Source organism: Thecamonas trahens (genome assembly GCF_000142905.1).
Source record: "Thecamonas trahens ATCC 50062 unplaced genomic scaffold supercont1.64, whole genome shotgun sequence".
Taxonomy (NCBI): domain Eukaryota; order Apusomonadida; family Apusomonadidae; genus Thecamonas; species Thecamonas trahens.
The window spans coordinates 58,542-79,221 of NW_013657616.1; the positions used below are offsets into that span (position 1 = coordinate 58,542).

A 20,680-nucleotide genomic window follows, 5' to 3' on the forward strand; every position below is an offset into this window, starting at 1 on the left:
GCCCGCGTTGAGCCTCTCAACATCGTTAGGGGAAGGGGAAGAGAAGCGAGGAGGGGAGGGGGAGGGGGCGGGTGCCAGGTGGTCTAGTGGTGGTATTGGTGGTGGTACTGGTGGTGGTGGTGGTGGCGGTGGTCGTCGTCGTCCCCCTGGTCGTGGTCGTGCGGTGGTCGTGGCTGGTCGCCTGTGCTGCGTGTGACTGACTCACTGACTTTGTTCATGTCAATGTCATCATTGTTCGTTGAAGCCTCTCAACATCGTTCGCTGGAGGCTCATCCTCACCATCGTTCGCTGGAGGCTCATCCTCACCATCGTTCGCTGGAGGCTCATCCTCACCATCGTTCGCTGGAGGCTCATCCTCATCATCGTTCGCTGGAGGCTCATCCTCACCATCGTTCGCTGGAGGCTCATCCTCATCATCGTTCGCTGGAGGCTCATCCTCATCATCGTCCGCCCGTTTTCGTCGTCGTCGTCATTGTTCGCTCGTTTTCGCCTTTACTCGATTTGGTGCTGTGCTGGTTGCGGTCGGGGTGCGGAGGATGGAGATCAACGCCGCCGACGGCGGCGATGATGCTTGACGAATGCCGATGGCATGGGCGACTGCGAGTACGAGGTACTGCTGCCGGCGGTGGCGAGGGTGACATAGCCCCAGCAGCCGCCAACCATCGTGGGTGCAAGAGCGCGCGTGCCGTCGGCAAAGCGGAGGCCGACGACTGTGCCGAGCGCGCCGGCGTACAGCACCTCTGCGGCGGCATCGACGTGGAGGACAACAAGCGGCCAGGCAGATGAGACCGAGGTCGTCCACAAAGTCTCACCGGTGTGCGCGTCGAGGGCAGCCACCGATCCGGCAATGCCAACAAAGACAAGGCCGGCCTTGGCGGCAACAGCGACCGAGACTCCGGTCCCGTACCGCAGGCCCTTGAGCGGGTTGTGCCACACAACCTCATCCGGCGCAACAAGCGAGTGGGCTGTGATCTGGCCCCACGTCCCGCAAAACACAGGCCCATGTCCGGCGCGGCAGCGAGTCCGACAGCAGCGTGCGCGCGCGAGAGCGAGATCTTGCGCGCCGGGACGGCCGCGTCTGCGGCGGCGTTCACCGGCGTGATAAACATGTTGCTCCGCTCGCCGGCGATCAGGCTGCCGCGGTCGTCGATCGCAAGGGTGAAAACGTCGTAGCAGCGCATCGAGAAGACGTTGGCGTCAAGGACAGCGCCAGTTGCCGTCGAGAGCGCGTAGATGGAGCCCGAGACCGAGAGGTAGAGCACGCCGCGGGTGGCGTCGAGCAGCGAGACGCACGCCATGCCCGACACCTTTTTCACCGCCACCTCCCACATCACTGCGCCGAACTCGTCCAGCTCGCCATCAAGCCGGATCTTGGCCGCGGCCTTGCCGGACGTGTAGTATCCAACACCTTCTGTCACGTCGACGTGGAGGCAGGCGGCGACGTTGGCGATCTTGGACGCGCTGCAGATCTTGACAGAGGAAAGCACGGCGCCGCTGTCTTCATCGAGGTGAAAGACCCGCCGCCGGGCGGCAGCATACAGCCCGAGCTTGGTTGTCGTCACGTGCGGCGAGGCAAACCGCACTCCGAGCTTGGTCGTCCACGCCACGGTGCCGCCGACAAGCTTAGTCACTTTCCGGTCGACCCGGTGTAGACGACCGAGTTAGGCGCGGCCGGGAGCGGAGCGCGCGGAAGGAGCGGAAGGAGCGGATAAAGCTCTGCATCATCGTCAGTAGCCATGATGTGTGTTTGTGTTGTTCTGTCTGTGCAATGCAGAAGAGCGATGGCTGTCGCTGCGGCGTGTGGTGCGCGTTTTTCGTAGCGACGGCGCAAAAGTCGCACATGCGGCATTTGCCGCCACTGACATACCAGGAAACGAGGCATGATTAGGGCGTGACTTGGGCGGGGCGTGCAAAGTAGAGGCGGATGTTGTGGACGATGTTCTCGAGAAGCCAGGCCGAAGGCGACTTGAGCCAGAGCTCGCACATGGTGCCGGTGGTGGCGTCGCGGACAGAGATGGCGACGGGCGCGGGCGGCGGGTCGGCCGAAGGCGGGGCGTGCGAAGAGCCGAGGAGCACATCGCCGAGGGCGGCGTAGGGAATAAGCGCCGGGAGCTCGGTGGCGGTGGTGACGGGCGCGGTGCCGGCACCAGCAGAGGGGTCGGCCAACGAGTCGATGACCGCAGGCTTGTCGGCGGGGCGGACACGGATGCCGAGCGGCGAGAAGACAAGGGCGATGGCGAGACCCTGGGTGGCAAAGATCGAGGTGGAGCCGTCGAGCCAGGTCGACGTGGCGAGGGGCGATGATGTAGAAGACGCGGGTTGGTCCGAGTCTTCAGTGGCGGCGTCGGCGGCAGCATCGGGGCGGACCTCGGCGCGGATACGGAGGTCGGAGCGTGCGACGCGGCGGATGGTGGCGTCGACGATGGCAGGCTCGACGAGGTGGCGCCAAAAGGAGCGGCGAGCTGAAGTGGGAAACGCAATGTACATCGAGTGGCCGCGGGGCGAGGCGAGAGCAAAGACGTACTTTTCGCCAAACTTGGGGGCGGAGATGGCGACGAGCTGCGACTCGGAGAGGCGGAAAGTGCGGGTGGGCGGCCGTGAGCGGCGGCCGTGGCCGGCGAGCAGCATGTCCGAGACGACGGCGAGTGCGCTTGAGTCCAGAACGGCCTCCTCGGTGAAGGAGAACGAGTCGTCTGTGAGAACGGCAAAGCGCCAGAGCCAGTGCTTCTGCTGCCGGACCTTGAGCCAGCCAACGGCGTGGACGACGCCCGAGGCGGCGACGGGCGGGTGCGGGAGGGTGAGCGAGTCTGCAATGTCGACGGCGTGGGCGTCGATGGCGGTGACAATGGCGGCACCCCAAGTAGCGAGGCGGTTGTTGGTGGCGGAGGCTTCGGGCAACAAGAAGCGGTGGTACTTGCCGCGCGAGTAGAGCTTGAAGCCGAGGGCGGTCTTGCGGGTCTTGGGTACAAAGAGAGCGCCGCGGAGCGGGATGGAGGCGACAACCTTGCGATGGTCTGCCGAGCGGTAAATGACAAAGGCGTCTGCACCGACGACACAGTGCCGCTCGGCAAGGGAGGGCCCGCCAAAGAGGGCCTTGGAGCGGACGAGGAGCGGGCCCTGGTACGGCGCGAGCTCGGCGCCGAGCGCGTAGATGGTGCCGAGCATCTTCTCGCGCTGGGACCGCGGCTTGCGCTTGCGGCGGCTCGGCGACGACGACGGCGACGGCACAGGCGATGTCGATGCTGCCGGCGCTGCCGAGGCCACTGCTGACGGGCCGGTGAGCGCTGCAGGGTCGATGGCAGCAAAAGAGCTCGCTTAATGTCGGAGGCGGCGGGCGCGGGGGTGACGATGACGAGGCCGGGAGCAGGTCGTCGAGGTCATCGAGTTCGGGCTCGAGCTCGTCAGCGTTGTTGCCCGATTGCGGGTCGTCAGACTGCGGATCGTCGGACGACGACGAGTTGGCATCGTCGACGTGGTCGACAGGCGGTGAGTCGGTGGAAGATGCCGCTGCCGCGGCTGCTGTTTGTGCACTGGCCGCAGACGGCGCCGAAGAAAGAGGCTGAGCCTCGAGCGCCTCGATCGCCAACTTGACCGTCATGTACTCTTCGAAGGCTCGCTGGACGGCTGGCTCGGGAGCGCCATCAGCCTTGAGGCTGCGAATGGTGGACTTGAGAGCGAGCTTGCGGGCGAGGAGGGCGTCGCGAGAAGCGAGCGGGGCGTAGATGGAGGCGTCCGAGGGCATAAGCGACAGAGGCGAGCGATCAGAAGAGTTCGGGTTGGAGTTGGGTACGGGCGTAGCGGTAGCAGTAGAGGAAGAGGGAGAAGATGGCGCAGCAGGCTGGAGAGCAGCGGCAGCAGCTGCCGAGGCCTTGTCCACAAGAGCCGTCAATTGTGCACGTAGAGCTTCATAATGAGCATAGAAATTGGGCAAATCAGGATTGCCCGATGCCTTTGCCTCTCTCACCACTTCTTTGGCAGCACTTTTTTCGCCTTCAAGATCTCGTGCCCGAGCCACAGCCTCACGTGCCGCCACATACGCTGCGTGCAGTCCTCCCACAACGGCGTCGTCTGCCGAAGACTCCTGTCACGCGGGCGGGAAGGGGAGGGCGTGGGAAGAAGGGGTGAGTGGTGGAGGTAGAAGGGGATATTGTTGAAGCGGAATGGGAAAGCATGTAGAGGGGTACTTTTGCTTGGCGGACAGCTGCTTTGAGGGCGTCTTTCTGCCCTACTAGCTTCTCCATGGGTGGCCTCGTGGCGAGTCGGGTGGCGTGCCCTGATCGCCTCCGTGATCGTGATCGATCGTTGGCGTGGACAGGCTGGTCGAGCCCGGCCCAACCGACCGAAATGATCAGGTACGAGCTCAATCGTCCGCTCGCCACCCACTGTACGTTCTACATGTAATGGACATCGGCAAGGTGAGGTAAGGATACTGTCGCTCGAGGTGTGGGCCATCTCACCCGCTTGGTACCCTGGCTAGATGATGCGATCGCGTACACATGTTGTCCATCGCATCTCGGCCAACACGATAGCCATGAATCCGCCACTATGTCCCATCTGCCCATCGTACCCGATCCGTCCAGCTTGTTCGATCCGTCCACATCATCGGCTCGGATTCGCTCGCCTACGTCGAGGCTTTGGCCTCGGTTTCGCTCACTTGCTGCCTGCAAGCCAACTTCCATGATCGCCACACAACACACACACACATACACACATACATACATGCATACACGCCTACCACCCATCACACACACTCTCTCTCTCTCTTTCTCTCTCTCCCTTACCGCCATCGCCACCGATCTGCCCATCTTGCCTCAGATCAGTCCACCTTGCTTGGCTGTTGCGACGGCAGCAGCTCACCCGTACGCCAGCCACCGTCACCTCACTCGGCAGCGACCACGCTCAGGGTGGCGGGCGAGGCAGATGGCGAGCAGCACGGCGGCGAGCAGCAAGACGGTCAGCAGCAAGACGGTCAGCAGCAAGGCAGCGAGTAGCGAGATGGTCAGGAGCAAGACGGTGGCCGAGTTTGTGGCGGCTGACGAGCTCCGGGTCGGCTACGAGGAGGCGGCGTGGCGTGTGGCGGCGACGACCGAGGCGGTGGCTGGACGATGGTGCGCAAGTTCGAGCGGAACGTGGGGTATCGAGTCTGCAGGGACGAGCAGGAACGGCGGGCGAATGGCGCTGGGATCGCGTGGGGGCATGTGGCGCTTGTGGATGGCCGATCGGGTCGCCTCATCCATGCCCTCAGCACAAGCGAGGGCTCAGGGCGGTGGATGACGGCGGTTGCTGTCTCGGACGATCTGGTGGCGGGCGGGGGCTCGGACGGTGTTGTCCATGTCTGGCGGCATGGAGAGGGCGACGATGGCGAAGACACACGCTTCCTCGCTCTCATGCCCGCCCACACCGGATGGGTCCATGCCGCTGCGTGGCGGGGCGAGGTACTGGCGACAGGCGGCGGCGATGGCGTGGTCAAGGTCTGGGATGTGGCCAGCGGGACGCTGGAGGTGGCCGGAGGTTGTGCACGACTCGAGGCGGGGTACATCCTGCGGACTACGTGGGCGGACGGCAGCGCCGACGGCTCGGTGGTGTGTGCCGTGGGAGGGAGCGGCGGGGCGCAGATTGCACTGTGGGATCCGCGCGCGAACGCCGAGAGCTGGCTCGCGCTCGGCAGCATAGTCAACGCCCATGATGGCGCCCTGGCGGTGACTGCGGTGTGCGCCGAGGGAAATGTGCTCGTAGCCGGCGACGCCGATGGGCGGGTGGCGGTGTGGGACGTGCGGAGCGGCGGGACGGCAGTGGCGTCGGCGCGTGGCCATGGCGGCGCAGTGTCGGGCGTGTGCTGGGACAGCGGTGCGAGCGACGACGCAAACGTCGTCTCATGCTCAGTCGATGGGAGCGTCAAGGTGTGGGCGAGCGGGCTGAGCGGAGCAGCGCGGTCGTACTCGCTGGGACAGGGCTCGGTCGTGGCCGTCGCATACGACGACGGATACGACGTCCTCCGTGCTGCGGCGATTGGATGCGCCGGCGCCGGTGCTGTGGTCTCGCTCGACAGCTCGCGGCAGGTCGAGGTTGTCGCGGCAGCCATCGAAGCCTTGCAATGATGAATCAAGCCACATCCACCAACGCTGAGCATGTGCACCAGAGACTCTCGTCATCAATCAAAACCTGCCAAACGTCGCCTATCAAGACGGGTCAACTACGGTCTCCCAACGATAAAACCAAGGAGAAAACCATTGATTCCGCCGTGGCGGAGGGAAGAGGGGGGGGGGGGGAAACTGCCAACTTTTCCGGCACCTTGCCAGGCGACGCACATGCGGTTGCCGGTCCTGGTGTCAACACGAGTGACCCAACAGCATCATGATGATCATGACCGCGCGATGGTTGATAGCAGCGACATATTGCTTCCGGGCGGGCGTTGTGGAGAAGCCATCGGTTCAGTCGATTCCCACCCGCAGCACAATGCAAGGGGGGGGGGGGGGGGAGAGAGAGAGAGAGGGAGAGGGAGAGGCTGATCGCGTTGGGCTCTGGGTGGATCGGCTGGCTGGCTGGCTTGGCTGATCAGCCGCCACCGTTGATCCACTTGGCTGGTTGGCCGCTGTTGCCTCTTGGTCGCTGTTGCTTGCTTGACTGGCTGGCTGGCTGACTCGCTCGGTTCATCGGATGGGCCACTGGTTAGTGTATGGAGTGCAGAAAGGGAGATGCAGGTTGCTACTCACAGCACACTTTATGCTTGTTGGTGGTGAGTTCAGACGCAACTGTCCAAGGCGCTGCGGGCGCTGATCGAGGAGGAGGAGTCGCTGATGGCAGCGGTAACCGACCTGGTGACGCGGAAGAGGATGATACAGCAGTTGACGCGGCAGTTTGTGGCCGAGTGCGGGAAGAAGCTCGGGCGGCGCGACGAGTTCTTTGTGGAGCTGCTCGACTCGCTCGGCTCGCTGGTAGAGGAAGAGTGTGTACTGGAAGAGCAGGTGGGGCAGAGCCATCGAGTGGGCTCGATGATTCTCTCGGACCTGCTGCAGCTTGTCGAGGGCTTTGAGGCCAAGCGGATGGAGATCGACGAACTGCAGCGGTCACTGGATGCGTTTGACGCCGAGACACGGCGGATGCAGGGAACGCCAGCCGAGTTTGATGTGAATGTCCAGCAGACGGTGCGGCTCAAGCGGGCGTCGCTTGTGCAGCGGCTCGAGCGGCAGCGTGGCGAGTTGCAAATGGCTGCCGAGTCGCTCTACTCCTCGCTCACCATTTTGCTGAAGCGCGATTTGTTTGTGGTGACTGACACGCGGACACGCGCGCTGCAAGACTCGATCAACGCACTCGAGCAGCAGATGCTCATCATCGGCGACATGCCCGGCGAGACGTCTGTCGATATTCAAAGCCACGTTCGCGAGCTCATCACGCGCTACGCGCTGCAGCACTCGTCGACACCGTTTGACCTCATGACCGACTACGGCGTGACGTCGGACGCTGGCGTCTCTGTCTCTTTTGCAGGATCGGGCGTGTTTGGCTCGTTCCGCTCGGCCATGTCATCGGGCCCGCAGACGCGGAACACCTCTTCACAGCGCTCGCGGTCTGGGCTGACCTCGTCCTCGCGGGCGTACAACCTCGGCGTTCGCCCGAAATTCCGCATCTCGGCCCATGGCCGGTCGCGATCGGGCAGCTCGCAGTCGCAATCGCCGTCGTCGTCGTCATCATCGTCGTCGTCGAGCTCGATAACAAGCTCGCGGAGATCGCGGTCGTCGTCTGTGACGCGGTCGCGGAGCTCCCGTAGCTCGCACACGCCGTCGCAGTCAGGCGCAACTTCGCACTCCAAGACCTCGGCCTCGCAGTCGCGATCGCGGTCGCGGCCAGCACCGTCCGACAATGTGCCAGCAAGTAGCCAGGCCGAAAGCAGCACACAGTGCATCAGTTCGGCGTCGCACACCGAGACTGACTCGGGCTCGGGCTCGAGCTCGGCCGCCGAGTCGGACTCGGGAAGCTCGGGAAGCTTGATGGTGGGTGGCGTTGGCGGGACGCCACGGTTAGACTCGGGCGACACATCGTTCTCTAAGTCGGCACCGATGGTGACGACGCCGGTGGCACCGGGCAATGGTGGTGGCGGTGACAATGGCATGATCTTCGGCTCGGGAATAGCCTACGCCTCAATCCCGTCGCCCGGCCAGCCGTTGAGCGGCTTTGTGAGTAGCAGCTACGCACAAGGCTCCGGGACAGCGGCCATGGCAGCGGCGGAGGAGGTCAGGGTCAGGGCACGTGCCAAGGCCAAGGCCAAGGCCAAGGCCAAGGCCAAGGCCAAGGCCAAGGCCAAAGCCAAAGCCAAAGCCAAGGCGCGGGCTAAGAAGCGGGCCAAGAAGCGGGCCAGGCAGCAGCGGGCCAAGAAGAAGGCGCGGCAAGCGCATGTCAAGGCCAAGGCGCAGGCGCTGGTCTCAACTGGCGGATACGATTCTAGGTCGGCAGCCGAGCTGGCTGTGGCCGAGGAGCTGTCGCGAGCGCGGAAGCTTAAGCTTAAGCGCAAACTCAAGCGCAAGCGCAAGCTCAAGCGCAGGCTGGCAGCACTTGAAAAGCGCGACCGCAAAAAGTGGAAGAAGCTAGTCAAGAAAGCTGCACTGTCGAGCGAGTCGTACTCGTTGTACACCTCGTCAACCTCGTCAAGTCTGACGTTCTCATCGTCGTACTCGTCGTACTCCAGTGTATCGGTATCGTCGCCTTCCGAGGGAAACGCGCAGCCGTGGGCACTCAACGAGACCACGCCATCGTCGATGGCAACGCATCCAACGACTCGAGTTGATTCAGTGGGCAAGAACTCGGTCGATTGTCTGCTTTCAGTCTCGGACGACTGTGGGCACGCCAACATCGTCGACAGTGGCCCGGTGCGGACAGTCAAGTTTGCGCCCGGGACACGCCAGGAGCGACAAGCCAAGGTCGAGACTGGAGTTTCCGGGGTGAGTCTACATGCCATACCTCCGCGTGGCAGGAGCAAGACCAAGGCCAAGGGCAAGGGCAAGGGCAAGGGCAAGTCCAAAGCCACAACCTCAAGCGGAAGCAGGGGAACGTCGTCGCGGTCGCAGTCACCGTCACCATCGCGGACGTCGTCGCCGTCTCAGTCGCGGTCACGGTCTCCGTCGTGCTCGCCATCGCGGTCGTCAAGCAAGACAGGAACGATGGCAGGCAAGAGCAAGCGGCGGCCGCGGCGGACGTCGTCGTACAACCGTATTTGTGACGGCAACGGTGACGAAAAGCGGATGAAAGTCCTGCGGCAGGCGATGGCCGGAGGCGAGAACGCGGCAAAGTCCGGCGGCGGAGCGATTGTGGACCCGTTTGCCCTGCCGCGGCTCCGTGATGCAGTGCGCGAGGCGGGTCGTGCGGCGGGCGAGCTGCCGCGATTCTCGGCCAAGGCCCGGGTCCGAGTTGGCGCTGCCCAGCGGACGAGCGGGCTTGTTGCTGGCGGCACATGGGACGGGCGTGAGCGGAGCGAGGAGCACGAGCTGGAGATGGCCGGATGGCCTGAGGTGAGTCGGATTCTGCAGCGGACGGACGAAGTTTGCTGGGCGGGCAATGTTGCAGCTCCGATAGAGATACTCCTCGGAGGGCTGGCGGCGTCGGTGACGAGCTCGCTGTCGGTGACGGCGGCGCTGGCGGGCGGTGACCTTGTGGCATGCAAGACTCTAGCGACGTGTGCGGCGCCGCTGGCGCTCTACCTCGGAAGCGATGTGGCGCGGACGATGCTCACCGATCAGCGCGGAAACGAGAGCGAGGAGGAAGACCACGCAGCCCAAGGCATGAGCAGTACGGCCGAGACACGACGGCAGCGGCGGAGCGTGCGGCGGAGCGATACCGCCGGCGTGTCGATGACGCCGCGCGGAAGCGCGACGGTACGGACGCCGCGGGGGTCAGAGGTTGGCGAGGCAGCGTCGCCTGTGGTGTTCAAGTTGGCGTCGGCGTTTATCGCCAACACGCCTGCGGTGCAGCTCGAGGAGAGCCTCCGGCGGAGCAGCGTGGTGCGGTTGCTGGAGCATGCACTGACTGCTACGGTCCATGTTGCAGTCGGCCCGCTTGCAATGAGCACGCATCCACCTGCGCTTAGCTCGCCCGATGCGATGAGCATGGGCGAGAGCGCCGAGGTGACAGCACTCTCGCCGCCGTTGGTGGCGCTTGCGGCGTCTGGGGTGCAAGACGGCAGTGCAGTGCGGATGGCTGAGGGCGTGGATACGCGGGCGCGGGCGCGGGCGGTGTACGAGGGCATCATGGGGCGGAGCGTGGTGGAGATCGGCAGCTACCGGATCTACGGGCAATCGAGCCCAGGCATGCGCCAAACATCGTTCCGCGTCGGGTCGTGGCGCGAGATGGAGGAGCTCATGGGAGTGGTGGCGCCGGTGGACCGGGCGAGCGACATGGATCTGGCGCTCACCGGGCTTGCGGGGCTCTACGCCGACGCGGTGGCGATCGCGGTGGAGGCCGAGTCGCTTGCGGTGGGTGGGGTGGAGGTGCAGCTGCTGCTGGACGACGACTTGGCGTTTGTGCTCGGAGCCAAGCCGGCGTCTGAGGCTGCGGGCGTGATGTCGCCGGTCACGGTTGCGGTGACGATTTCGCCAGCAGGCGGCGAGGCCATGGGCGATAGCGTGGTCAGCCGGGTCCGAACAGCGGTGGTTGAGAGCGTGGCGCACGCACTCATCACCACTGCGGTGGCAGTCAGCTTTGAGATTGCCGGCGTCGAGCAGAGCGGCAGCGATGGGACGCCTAATGTGCGGGTGACGCGGCCAAAGATGGGGAGGTAAAGGGGAGTGCCTGAGCATGTTGCGATCACTTTGCGGGGGGAGGGGAGGCCTTGGCGATGAGGATGCGATTCTGCGGGGTGATGGACGGGTCCATAGTGCGGAGGAGGACGTCGTAGCCCGGGAGAGCAGCGAGGCGGCCCATGCGAGCCATGTCGAGGGCGACGGAAAGTCGATGCCCGTAGCAGTGGCAGCATGATGGATGCGTGTGCCGAGGAGGCGATGGGCAGCCGCCGAGTCGGTGGCCACCACCCGGTGGCTGTCGGCGTGCGAGGTGCCCTTGGAGTGGCAGCAGGGCGCAATGGCCACGTCCATCCCTGCCGCCGTCGCCATGTCGAGCACGTAGTCGGTGAGATAGCCGCACGCGTGACAGCCGACCACCAGCACGCGAGGCGAGGAGGGAGTGGTGGCGGTGGTGGCGGAGCGTGCCGCGTCGGCGAGGGTGCTCTCGAGGCCGTCGCGGACGTCGGTGATGACGAAGCGAAGGGTGGCGGGGGCTGGGGCTGAGGTGATTGGGCTTGGGCTTGGGCTTGGGCTTGGGCTTGCGGTTGGGGTTGGGGTCGTTGGCGTTGTTGGCGTTGTTGGCGTTGGCGTCGTCGTCGTCGTCGTCGTCGTCGTCGCGGGGATGTCGGCGGAGAGACCCCAGTTGGAGGCCATGGCAGCAAAGGATAGCGGGAGCTTGCGATCGAGGATGATGGCGGAAGAGGCACGGGCGTAGAGGACAAAGAGCATGCCGAGCATGCCGTGACCGCCGCAGACGTCGATGACCGTGGCGTAGTAATGCCGCTTGGCCTTGCCCCGGCCCTTGTCCAGCCCGCTGCTGGCAGCCATGAAGAACGACATGGCCTCGTCCAGCTCCTTCTCGCTCGGCTTGGGCGTCGCGCTGCCATCGTAGTACGCCTGTCGGATCTTGTCCGCGAGCGAGGCGCCAGACATGGTGGGAGAGGGGCGGCGAAGAGAGGTGTACGTGCTGATCGGGGCGGGGGGTTTGGGGTTCTGCCGGGACAGGGGCACACACCCATGTCTCCATGGACCAATCGGCATCAGACCGCCCACCATCCCCCCCCCCCCCCCGTCTCGCCGTATTGTTGTGTTGCCGTATCCGTATCACCGTATCGTCGTATCACCGTATCACCGTATCGTCGTATCACCGTATCACCGTATCACCGTATCACCGTATCACCGTATCACCGTATCACCGTATCACCGTATCACCGTATCACCGTATCACCGTATCACCGTATCATCACCGTATCACCGTATCACCGTATCACCGTATCACCGTATCACCGTATCACCGTATCACCGTATCACCGTATCACCGTATCACCGTATCACCGTCTGGCCGCTGTGTCGCCGATCCCGCCAAACGGCCCAGGTCACCCCGCCCACCACCCCCCCCCACCCCCACCACCACCACCACCACCACCACCACCACTCGCCCCACCTCCACCACCCCACCCCTCACCCCTCTGTATGTCGTGGACACGGGCTACTCGCTTACGCCCGCCATACCTGCCCTTTTACGCCTCAGCCACCGGCGAGCTGTCGTGGCGCCCTCGGCCGACCACCCCCTCGTCCCCCTCGACCACCCTGCCGACCTTCCCGGGCATGGCGCAGGGGAGGGCCTGGACGGAGACAGGGCAGGGGTATGGCAAGGCTGTCGCTCCGCAGGGCATGGCCACTCGCTCGGGCACTGCCGAATTGCAGCAAAATTCGCTTGAAATGGCAGATGGCATCGGTTCGCGTGATGCGGTGGCGGTGGCGGGCAAGGCGGGGGTGGCGCAGGCGGTGGCGGGCAAGGCGGGGGTGGCGCAGGCGGTGGCGGACAAAGCGGGGATGGCGCAGGCGGTGCCGGACAAGGCGGGGGTGGCGCAGGCGGTGGCGGGCAACAGCGCGCAGGTGGCGAACAGCGGCGGGGCGTGGATGGGCGCGCCTGCTGCCGGGCGGCATGCGTGGGCAAGCAGCCGCGCCGAGCTGGCGAGCATCCGGCAGCGTATTGTGTGCGGGGTGGAGACATTCCGGGCGGCGTGTGGCGAGGCGACGCGGTGGACAGGCGAGATGGACGACGGGCTGCTGGGCCTGCTGGCCGAGGCACAGCCGGTCGAGGTGCCTGCCGACTACCACGCCGCAGCGGCGACCACGCTTGCCTTCCGTCCAGGCTCAGGCTGGACTGTTGATGCCGTTGTGGCTGCCATCTGCGATGTCGAGCTCCTCACCCTGACCGAGGCGCCGCAGCAGGACGGCGAGGAGCCGCGGCCGGAGCTCGGCTTTGGCCTCTGCCTGCGGTGGGTGGCCAATCCGAGACGGCCAGGCGAGCCCGGGCTGGCAGTCGCCGTCGCCGCCGCGTGGCGGTCGCCGTCGCTGATGGCGGCGCTGGCGCTGCGGGCCAAGCGCGCTGCCCGCGGTGCTAGCGAGCCCGTGACCTGGGAGACCCTCGGCTCGGCCCTGGCCGAAGAGGTCCGGCTGCTCCGCGAGGCGTGCGGAGCCGGGCCGACGGCCTGGCCCACCGAGCTCTTCCTTCTCCTCCGTGACGCGCCACCGCCGCTCGACGCCCGTGCCGCCAACAGCTCGGCCTTCTCGCCGCGCCCGTCGTACGTCGACGAGCTCGCCGCCGGGCCCATCCTCGTCGTCCCGCCGTATAACGTGACCCAGGAGCAGACGCTCCGGTTTGCAGCGACCTCGCCCGAAGAGGCGCTGGTGGAGGCACTCGCGTCGCCGCTGTTTGGCGTCGGCGGCGCCGCCGGTTTCGGCGCCATCGTCTACGTCCCGCCGCGGCCGACGTCCAACCCGCTGCTCTCCAAAGTGGTGGTCCGCATCGTCGCACAGTGGGTCGAGCGGCACGTTGAGCATGCCGACGCCGCTGCGGCGCGGCCACGTGCCGACAAGGCCGACGCCGCCGCCACTGCCGCTCGTGCAGCCTTTGCCGAGCGACCAGTGGCGGCTGAGGTGCTCGCTGCCACCATCGGGCGGCTGGAGGGCATCCTCGGGTGGTTCACCCCACCGCAGACAGCCGTCACGCTTGGCGAGGTCTGCGAGCTCGAAAACCAGGTAGCGCTTGCCAACTGCGCCGCGCACGCCACGCGAGCAGCGGTCGAGGCCGCCATGTCCGGCCGCGAGCTCATTGCCGACGCGAGCGGCGGGCGGGCCGGTGCGCTCGTTGGTGCACTTCAGCGCGCGCCTGTGGCGGTGGCGGCGCTCGGGCGGGCGCTGCTCCCGCACGAGCAGGGATTGTTGGCGGCGTTTGTGGTCCACGGCTGCTTTGCAAGCATGTCTGTCGACGAACGGAGCCTGTTCGAGCTCATCACCGCCGCCGTGCGGAGCGCCGAGTGTCCGGTGAGCGAGATGGTGCGGGCCGGCGGCTTTGCAGCCCGGCTGCTCGTCGGCTACTGCCAGCGCAAGGCCGTCGTCGCGTATGTCCACCAGGCCCTCGGCGAAGCCATCGCCGAGGTCGGGTCGAGCTCGGCGCCTCGGCTGCAGCTCGACCCAGCGGCTCCGCTGCGGGCAGCAGCGAGTGGCCGGCTGCTGAGCTCTCAGTCGCGGACACTCCCGCTGCGACAGCAGATCATGGCCATCGAAGACGCGGTGGTGAGGGTGCTCAACGCGGCGGTCGGGAGCGAGGGCGTGGGGCAGCTTCCACCGTTCCTCGCCACCCTCCTCAAGTGGCTGGCGGGCGAGGCCGCAGCGCGTGGCGAGGACGGCGTGGGAGTCGCCGGCCGGCTGCTCGTCGAGCTTGTCGCCGCGCGGGTGGTCGACGGGCCGAACGAGTACGGGCTGGAGGTGGCGGCTGGAAACATGGAAGTGGTGGGCAAGGTGCTGCGGGCGATGGTAGGCCGGGTTAACGTGGCGAGGGCTGGCGACGATGAAGGCGGCACCTCGCTCTCGGAACTCTCGTCGGTGGCGTCCGGCGGAGAGCGGGTCTCGGGCGTGGCCGCCTCCAACTATGTGTACGAGGCAAGCAACCCGCTCTCACTCATGCAGTCATTCATCGATGAGGGCGCGCGGGCCATCGTCCGTGCCGGAGACGCCCTCGTGAGGGCCAAGAACTCGGCATCGGTGCACTCGCTCCGCAAGCGCATGCGCGCCGCGTCGGGCTTTGTCGCCGTTGATAGCGCCGAGCTCGATGCCGTTTGCGACATGGTCGTCCGGCATCAGGCGACGATGGGCGCAGTGGCGCCGACGGTGGTCGCTGCCGCGCAGGCTGCGATGCCGGCCACCAGCCATCGGTCACCACCGCCAGGTGGGTGGATGGTCGTCGCCGTCGATCAAGGCGGCAGATGCAGCGACGACGATGATGATGAGGACATCGAGTCCGAGACCGGACCGCGGGCGGTGGAGCTCCTTCGCGACGGCGCAGCCATGGTCGAGGCTTACGGGCGAGGCGAGATGGCGGCCACCGAGGCGGTCGTCTCGCACGTCTCAGCCGCCACCCACACGCTGTGGAAGCACCGGGTGAGCGTAGCCATCGCCCTGCAGTCGGCCGCCAACTCGTTGCGGGCGACGCTGGACGAGGTCGAGGCTGAGCGGGCCGAGCTGGACGCGGTGGCGGAAGCAGTGATCGGCCGTGCCGAGGAAGGTGGGGGAGTGGGCGGCGATGGATCAAGTGGAAGATGGCGGGTTGTGGTGGGTGGGAGGCGATGAGGTGCAGCACGTTTACGGGTAAGCGTCACGACGACGGCTCGGCGACGTCGATCGAAGCACTCTGCTCGCCGTTCAGCTCCTGCATGAGCCCATGCGTTCAATCTACGCCACTCGCAGCTCGATTGCTCATTCTACCGCGACACCTGTCTCGGCTCACGGTTCTTCGGCGACGTTAACGATCGCGGGCGGGTGGGGGCGACACACCGATGGGCATACTCGCCGCCCGACGATACTTTCCGTTCTTGCGGTTGGCTCGATGCGCGTAGCGAGCGGCTTGAGTTGCCTTTTTGCGCTGATAGCGACGTACGCCGAGGAGCAGTCTGTTGCGTCGCTCCTTGTCGGCCTGCTCGATGGCGGCGACCTCGTGCGACGGCAGGTCGGCCCAAGCTGCTGGAGAGTAAGTCTCCGTCACGACTGGCGTAGCAAAGCCATCGTCCTCGAGCTGGCGCGCAAGCTCGCCCTTGATGCCGATCTCCTGGAGCTCGTGCCGCGACCACTGTGAGAGCGCGGCCAGCGTCTTGATACCCGCGGCCGCCACTGTGCGACGCGCCTGGCTAGCTACGACCTGCGGAAGGCCCAATCGTGAGACCGAGAACGTCAGAGCGTCGTGCACAGTAGAGGCCGTCTCTTCCGACGACACGTCCATTTTGAGAGCGGAGGCAGATATCAAAGCCGAGGTTGAGGTCGGGGTCGACGTCGACGTCGGGGTCGAGGTCGAGGTCGAGGTCGAGGTCGGGGTCGAGGTCGAGGTCGAGGCCGAAGATGCCGACTCGAGGGCCGACGATGCCGACTCGAGGGCCGACGACGCCAAGTCGAGGGTTGCCGACGCCGACGACGATTTGCCGCCAGCCAGCGCTTGTGTGGCCACAAGGGCCACCACGGCCGCCTCCAAATGGACTGCCGAGTCGGATGAGAGCGGAGGGAGCGGATCGTCGCCGAGGACCAGCTGCAAATTGGAAGTGACCTTGATCAAAGAGGTGCGATACTGGTTGTTGAGAAGGAGCTCGGCACGGTTGGCGAGAACGGCCTTGCGGCGTTCGGCGAGCAGATGGGTCCTCATGTTGTCGATGCGGTGACGGATCGAGGACGAGGCGGACGCACAGACGCTGGCCACCATCAGGCCTGCCAGCTGAATGTTCTGGCGGTAGCGGATGGCGTTGTAGATGGCGACGCAAAGTAGTGAAGTGGCCTGGAGGCCGCAGGCCAGCCAGAACCACAGCCTGTTGTCAAAGGTGTAGAGGAACAAAAGGATCTGACCGTAAGCAGCGACGCCCGAGGCCAGGGCCACGCCGTTCTGCCATGACTGGACAAAGGGCAAGAAGATGCCAACGAGCGCAAAATTGACGATGAAGTTGGTGCCTGCCGAGAAGATCTTGACGTCGGGATCGTCGAGAAAGACCGACTCGGCGGCAAAGACAAGCGAGGTGAAGAACTGGATTGGCCGCAGCCAGTAGTAACCGTCCTTGACACCGCGGAAGAGAAAGCCGTACTTGTCCGAAAACGACTGGAGCGAGAGCGTCGATGCCGATGCCACTCGCTCGTACGAGTCGGATGAGAGCGGAGGGAGCGGATCGTCGCCGATGAGGTAGCCGGCACCAATGACTACCAAGAACGGCAGCGCCGTTAGATGTGCGCCGGCAAAGCAACGCGTTCCTGGCTCGACCACCAAAAAGTACTCGCCGCGCTTGGCGGGATCCGTGCGACAGTACATGGCCTGAAAGGTGCGGACCGAGAGCTGGATGTACGCGATGGAGCAGAGGATGATGAACGCGTGTGTCGCGCTTGCCAAACATGATCCGCGCCGTGGGACGGTGGTCCACTTCCAAGCTCTCGCTCGGCTTGGCCGGCTCAATGGCGGCAGGCAGGAACCAGCGCCGGTACTCGCGCAAGTAGACGCCGACAAAGAAGAGGAAGAGCGTCACCAGCAGGAGGCCCATCGTGATCCAGTAGAGATCGAGAAAGGCGATGCGGCCGACGGTGCAGCCGGGCTTGACAAACTCAATCTCCAGCAGGAGGACCGAGAGGATGCGCGAGAGAGTGAGGACCCAGCTGGCTGTGCCAAAAGAGTATCGAATACCGACACGCAAGACCATGATGAGCGTCTGAAGGGTGATGATGGTCGAGACGGACTTGACTAGGTTCGGCGTCGAGAGCCCAGTGACAGCAACGACAAGGATGAGGAGAAGGAGGATGGCGACAGCACTGAGAGCCACAAACTCGATGCGGTCAGCCGACTCGACGCCGCACGAGCGGCAGACGCCAAAGGCCGAGTAAAAGCCGGACGGGCAGTTGCTGCAACCGCGCCCGGTGTATCCATGTCGACATCGATCAGTCATCCGCGCGCCATGAGCGTGCCAGGCCGGTGGATAATCGCTGACGGCGCCAAGAGCGCCGACACAGGCGTGCGGCATGTCGCAGGCCAGTGGCGGCTCGGTCTCCGAGTGCGACCATCGACCGGCGAGCGGCCACATACGATCGCCGCCAGGGCAGAACGCACCCGGGACGCATGGCTGGCATGCGTCACGGAGCCAGACGGTGCCGCGCGCAATGCAGGCTGGTGGCCCGGCAAAATAGTACAGGTGCAGCGGGACGTCGGACTCGGCGACAATCGCTCCATCGACAGAGAACACGAGGTAGACTGAGGAGGAGCGAGGCGGAATGGCGGGCGTGAGGAAGGAAATAGTGTCGGGCGATGTGATTGTGGTGTTGATGTAGAGGGCGCCGTCCGTGGTGTTGAGCTTGATGACGATGGCGGACAGGTGTGACAGGCCCGAGACAGGGATGTCGATCTGGATGCCGCCGGCGAGCGGCGAGGTGGCCTGGAAGGTGTTGGGGGTAGGGATGAGGAGCGGAAGCGAGGGCTGAGGCAACGGTGGTGACGGAGGCGGCGACGGAGGAGGCGGCGACGGCGGAGGCGGCGGAATCGCACCTGTGATCGCGTACCGATGCAGCGCCGGCCCCGAGCCCGCAGCCGCAAACGCGTGGATCGTCAGACTCGCCACATCAAACACAACTTCGGTCTTCCTGGCCGACGATGACACGGTCTCGCTTCCCGTGTACGCGTCGTACGTGCAACTGCTCACGTCGAGCTCACACACAAACACTCCAGGCTTGTTAATTGTATCATCGACCGTCACCATCACAAGCTTGCCGTTCACAACCTGTCCGCGTGCGGAATCGACCCGGATCGCAGGCGACGGTGCAGGTGAGACCTTGGCCACCGCGTCATCCACGCCTATCACCGTTCCCGTCAGCGTCGTCCGGTACACATACAGATCCGACGCTCCGCTCACCATCACGTACAGCGTGCTGTTGCCCGTATCGATGATCGGCGTCACCTCCGAAAATTCCGTGTGCGTCACCCCTACAGGCCGCAGGCTGCCCAATGCTTCGCCGTCGCCAGGTCGTACGAGACCGAGAACAGCTCGACCTCTCTGGCGCCCGATTCGTCATCGAGGGCGACCACGAGGATCCGCGAGTTGGTGACGTCGTCAACGAGGCCCACCCGGGTGCCTGTCTTTCCCCGGGCCGCCCGCGACGCCACAGCGTACACATCGATGATGGCGCATGACGTGCCGTCAGCCTCGCACCTTGCAAGCGACGCAGTCTTTGTCGACGCCACCGCAGTGGAGCCCGCGGCATACATCTTGCCGTTCGACGCCTTGATCGACCGCGGGTTGCCCCACCACGCCGGATCGAACGAGCCCGATATCTGGGACACAGTGCCGGTGTTCTGAGTCCAGGTCGGCCCGGGTGGCGACGGAGCAAGAGCGATGGTGCTCGCCTTGACGGTTTGGAGGGGAGGCGATGGTGAGAAGTCCCTGAAAGAGCCAATGACGACGACCTTGGACGATATCGAGTCCCACGAGGCGAGCAGCGAGTCAGTGGCTGGAGCCGGCGATGGAGCAGGCGATGCCGCCCAGAGGGCGGTGCCAGTGCAGGCCCCAGCCGAGGCCGGGCACTCGTAAACAAACGCGCCTGTGGAGCACGAGGCGACGGCGGCCATGCCCGAGGTTGTGGGAGTCATGGCATCTCGCCGCTCCTCTCAACGCGATTGGTGTAGGGGCAACATTTCAGCTTGCCATTAATCAGTTCGTCTGGTTGTAACTTGTTGGAGCCCCGGGTTCAATTCCCGGATCGCGTATTTTTTTTTTGCCTCCGGGCGCACCCTCGTTGCAGCGCACAGCTGTACATACTGCCTTGCATGGTTGGTGGACGTGTGTAGGAGGTCACGACTCGGTCTGCCCGGCGCACGACCTGGTGAGAGAAGCGGACAGTGCAAGTGAGGTCTCGTGCTTTGACGACATGGGCATGGCTGGTGTGGGGGGGGTGGGGGGAGATGGGAGGGAAGGGAGGGGGAGTGGTGTAGGGGGCTGAAAGGGGGGGGGGGTAGTGTGGGTGGAATGATGTTGTGTATGCGTTGTGTGGAAGAGGTTTTTTCCGCCTCCACGACAAATCGCAATCCGACACATGCTACAAATACTATGATCTCGCCGCTCCTCTCAACGCGATTGGTGTAGGGGCAACATTTCAGCTTGCCATTAATCAGTTCGTCTGGTTGTAACTTGTTGGAGCCCCGGGTTCAATTCCCGGATCGCGTATTTTTTTTGCTTCCAGGCGCACCCTCGTTGCAGCGCACAGCTGTACATACTGCCTTGCATGGTTGGTGGACGTGTGTAGGAGGTCACGATGTGGTGGATGGTGCGGATGCAGCGAGACCCAGGCTCAAAGGCTTTGATCGACAGGCTGTCAACTCCAGAACGCTCTGGTGGGTGCGTGCTGGCGGAGTGGACGAGGGTCAGCCCAGGGGAACGGAATCGAGATGTGAGTGGCCGTGCCCTTGTCGGCACTTTGATAGCAAGTGTGAACGGGATGGCCGAGTATATTGTGTCTGCCATTGAGGTGCGGATGTATCATATGTCGCAAGCAGCGTGATGTGCTCGGCCGAACCCATCGCCGGGCAGAGCGCGCGCCGACGGCCAACACAGCACTCTGATGTTGCAGATGGTCACTGGCCCAGACCACCAACTCGGAGCTCGTCAGGCATCGCATCATGGGCGAGTCATGGCTGCCACATATCCACATACAGCAACCATGCAAGGCAGTATGTACAGCTGTGCGCTGCAACGAGGGTGCGCCTGGAAGCAAAAAAAATACGCGATCCGGGAATTGAACCCGGGGCTCCAACAAGTTACAACCAGACGAACTGATTAATGGCAAGCTGAAATGTTGCCCCTACACCAATCGCGTTGAGAGGAGCGGCGAGATCATAGTAT

The 20,680-nt window shown here is 64.7% G+C and overlaps 6 protein-coding genes and 3 non-coding genes across 9 annotated transcripts; 4 read left to right on the top strand and 5 right to left on the bottom strand.

Moving 5' to 3' along the window:
• Positions 1-543: 543 nt before the first annotated feature.
• AMSG_10767 (uncharacterized protein) lies at positions 544-1,738 on the bottom strand (the record flags this gene model as incomplete). Its single annotated transcript, XM_013897759.1, has 3 exons — positions 544-965; positions 995-1,622; positions 1,658-1,738. 3 exons carry the CDS (start codon positions 1,736-1,738, stop codon positions 544-546), a joined length of 1,131 nt encoding a protein of 376 aa, XP_013753213.1.
• Positions 1,739-1,884: 146 nt separating this feature from the next.
• Positions 1,885-3,742, bottom strand: AMSG_10768 (uncharacterized protein; the record flags this gene model as incomplete). The annotated part of the gene is made up of 2 exons (XM_013897760.1): positions 1,885-3,310; positions 3,348-3,742. 2 exons carry the CDS (start codon positions 3,740-3,742, stop codon positions 1,885-1,887), a joined length of 1,821 nt encoding a protein of 606 aa, XP_013753214.1.
• A 1,253-nt stretch (positions 3,743-4,995) lies between these two features.
• Positions 4,996-10,780, top strand: AMSG_12387 (uncharacterized protein; the record flags this gene model as incomplete). The annotated part of the gene is made up of 3 exons (XM_013897799.1): positions 4,996-5,108; positions 5,150-6,059; positions 6,747-10,780. 3 exons carry the CDS (start codon positions 4,996-4,998, stop codon positions 10,764-10,766), a joined length of 5,043 nt encoding a protein of 1,680 aa, XP_013753253.1. The 3' UTR covers positions 10,767-10,780.
• An 11-nt stretch (positions 10,781-10,791) lies between these two features.
• On the bottom strand, positions 10,792-11,699 carry AMSG_10771 (uncharacterized protein; the record flags this gene model as incomplete). The annotated part of the gene is made up of 3 exons (XM_013897761.1): positions 10,792-11,022; positions 11,073-11,260; positions 11,405-11,699. 3 exons carry the CDS (start codon positions 11,697-11,699, stop codon positions 10,792-10,794), a joined length of 714 nt encoding a protein of 237 aa, XP_013753215.1.
• A 741-nt stretch (positions 11,700-12,440) lies between these two features.
• Positions 12,441-15,666, top strand: AMSG_10772 (uncharacterized protein; the record flags this gene model as incomplete). The annotated part of the gene is made up of 2 exons (XM_013897762.1): positions 12,441-15,339; positions 15,398-15,666. 2 exons carry the CDS (start codon positions 12,441-12,443, stop codon positions 15,424-15,426), a joined length of 2,928 nt encoding a protein of 975 aa, XP_013753216.1. The 3' UTR covers positions 15,427-15,666.
• AMSG_10773 (uncharacterized protein) lies at positions 15,405-19,431 on the bottom strand (the record flags this gene model as incomplete). Its single annotated transcript, XM_013897763.1, has 3 exons — positions 15,405-17,139; positions 17,174-18,713; positions 18,773-19,431. 3 exons carry the CDS (start codon positions 19,429-19,431, stop codon positions 15,577-15,579), a joined length of 3,762 nt encoding a protein of 1,253 aa, XP_013753217.1. The 3' UTR covers positions 15,405-15,576.
• A 21-nt stretch (positions 19,432-19,452) lies between these two features.
• On the top strand, positions 19,453-19,548 carry AMSG_20075. Its single transcript has one exon. It is a non-coding gene; the product is annotated as a tRNA-Gly (tRNA).
• Positions 19,549-19,909: 361 nt separating this feature from the next.
• AMSG_20076 lies at positions 19,910-20,005 on the top strand. The gene has a single exon. It is a non-coding gene; the product is annotated as a tRNA-Gly (tRNA).
• A 553-nt stretch (positions 20,006-20,558) lies between these two features.
• AMSG_20077 lies at positions 20,559-20,654 on the bottom strand. The gene has a single exon. It is a non-coding gene; the product is annotated as a tRNA-Gly (tRNA).
• Between the last annotated feature and the right edge of the window lie 26 nt (positions 20,655-20,680).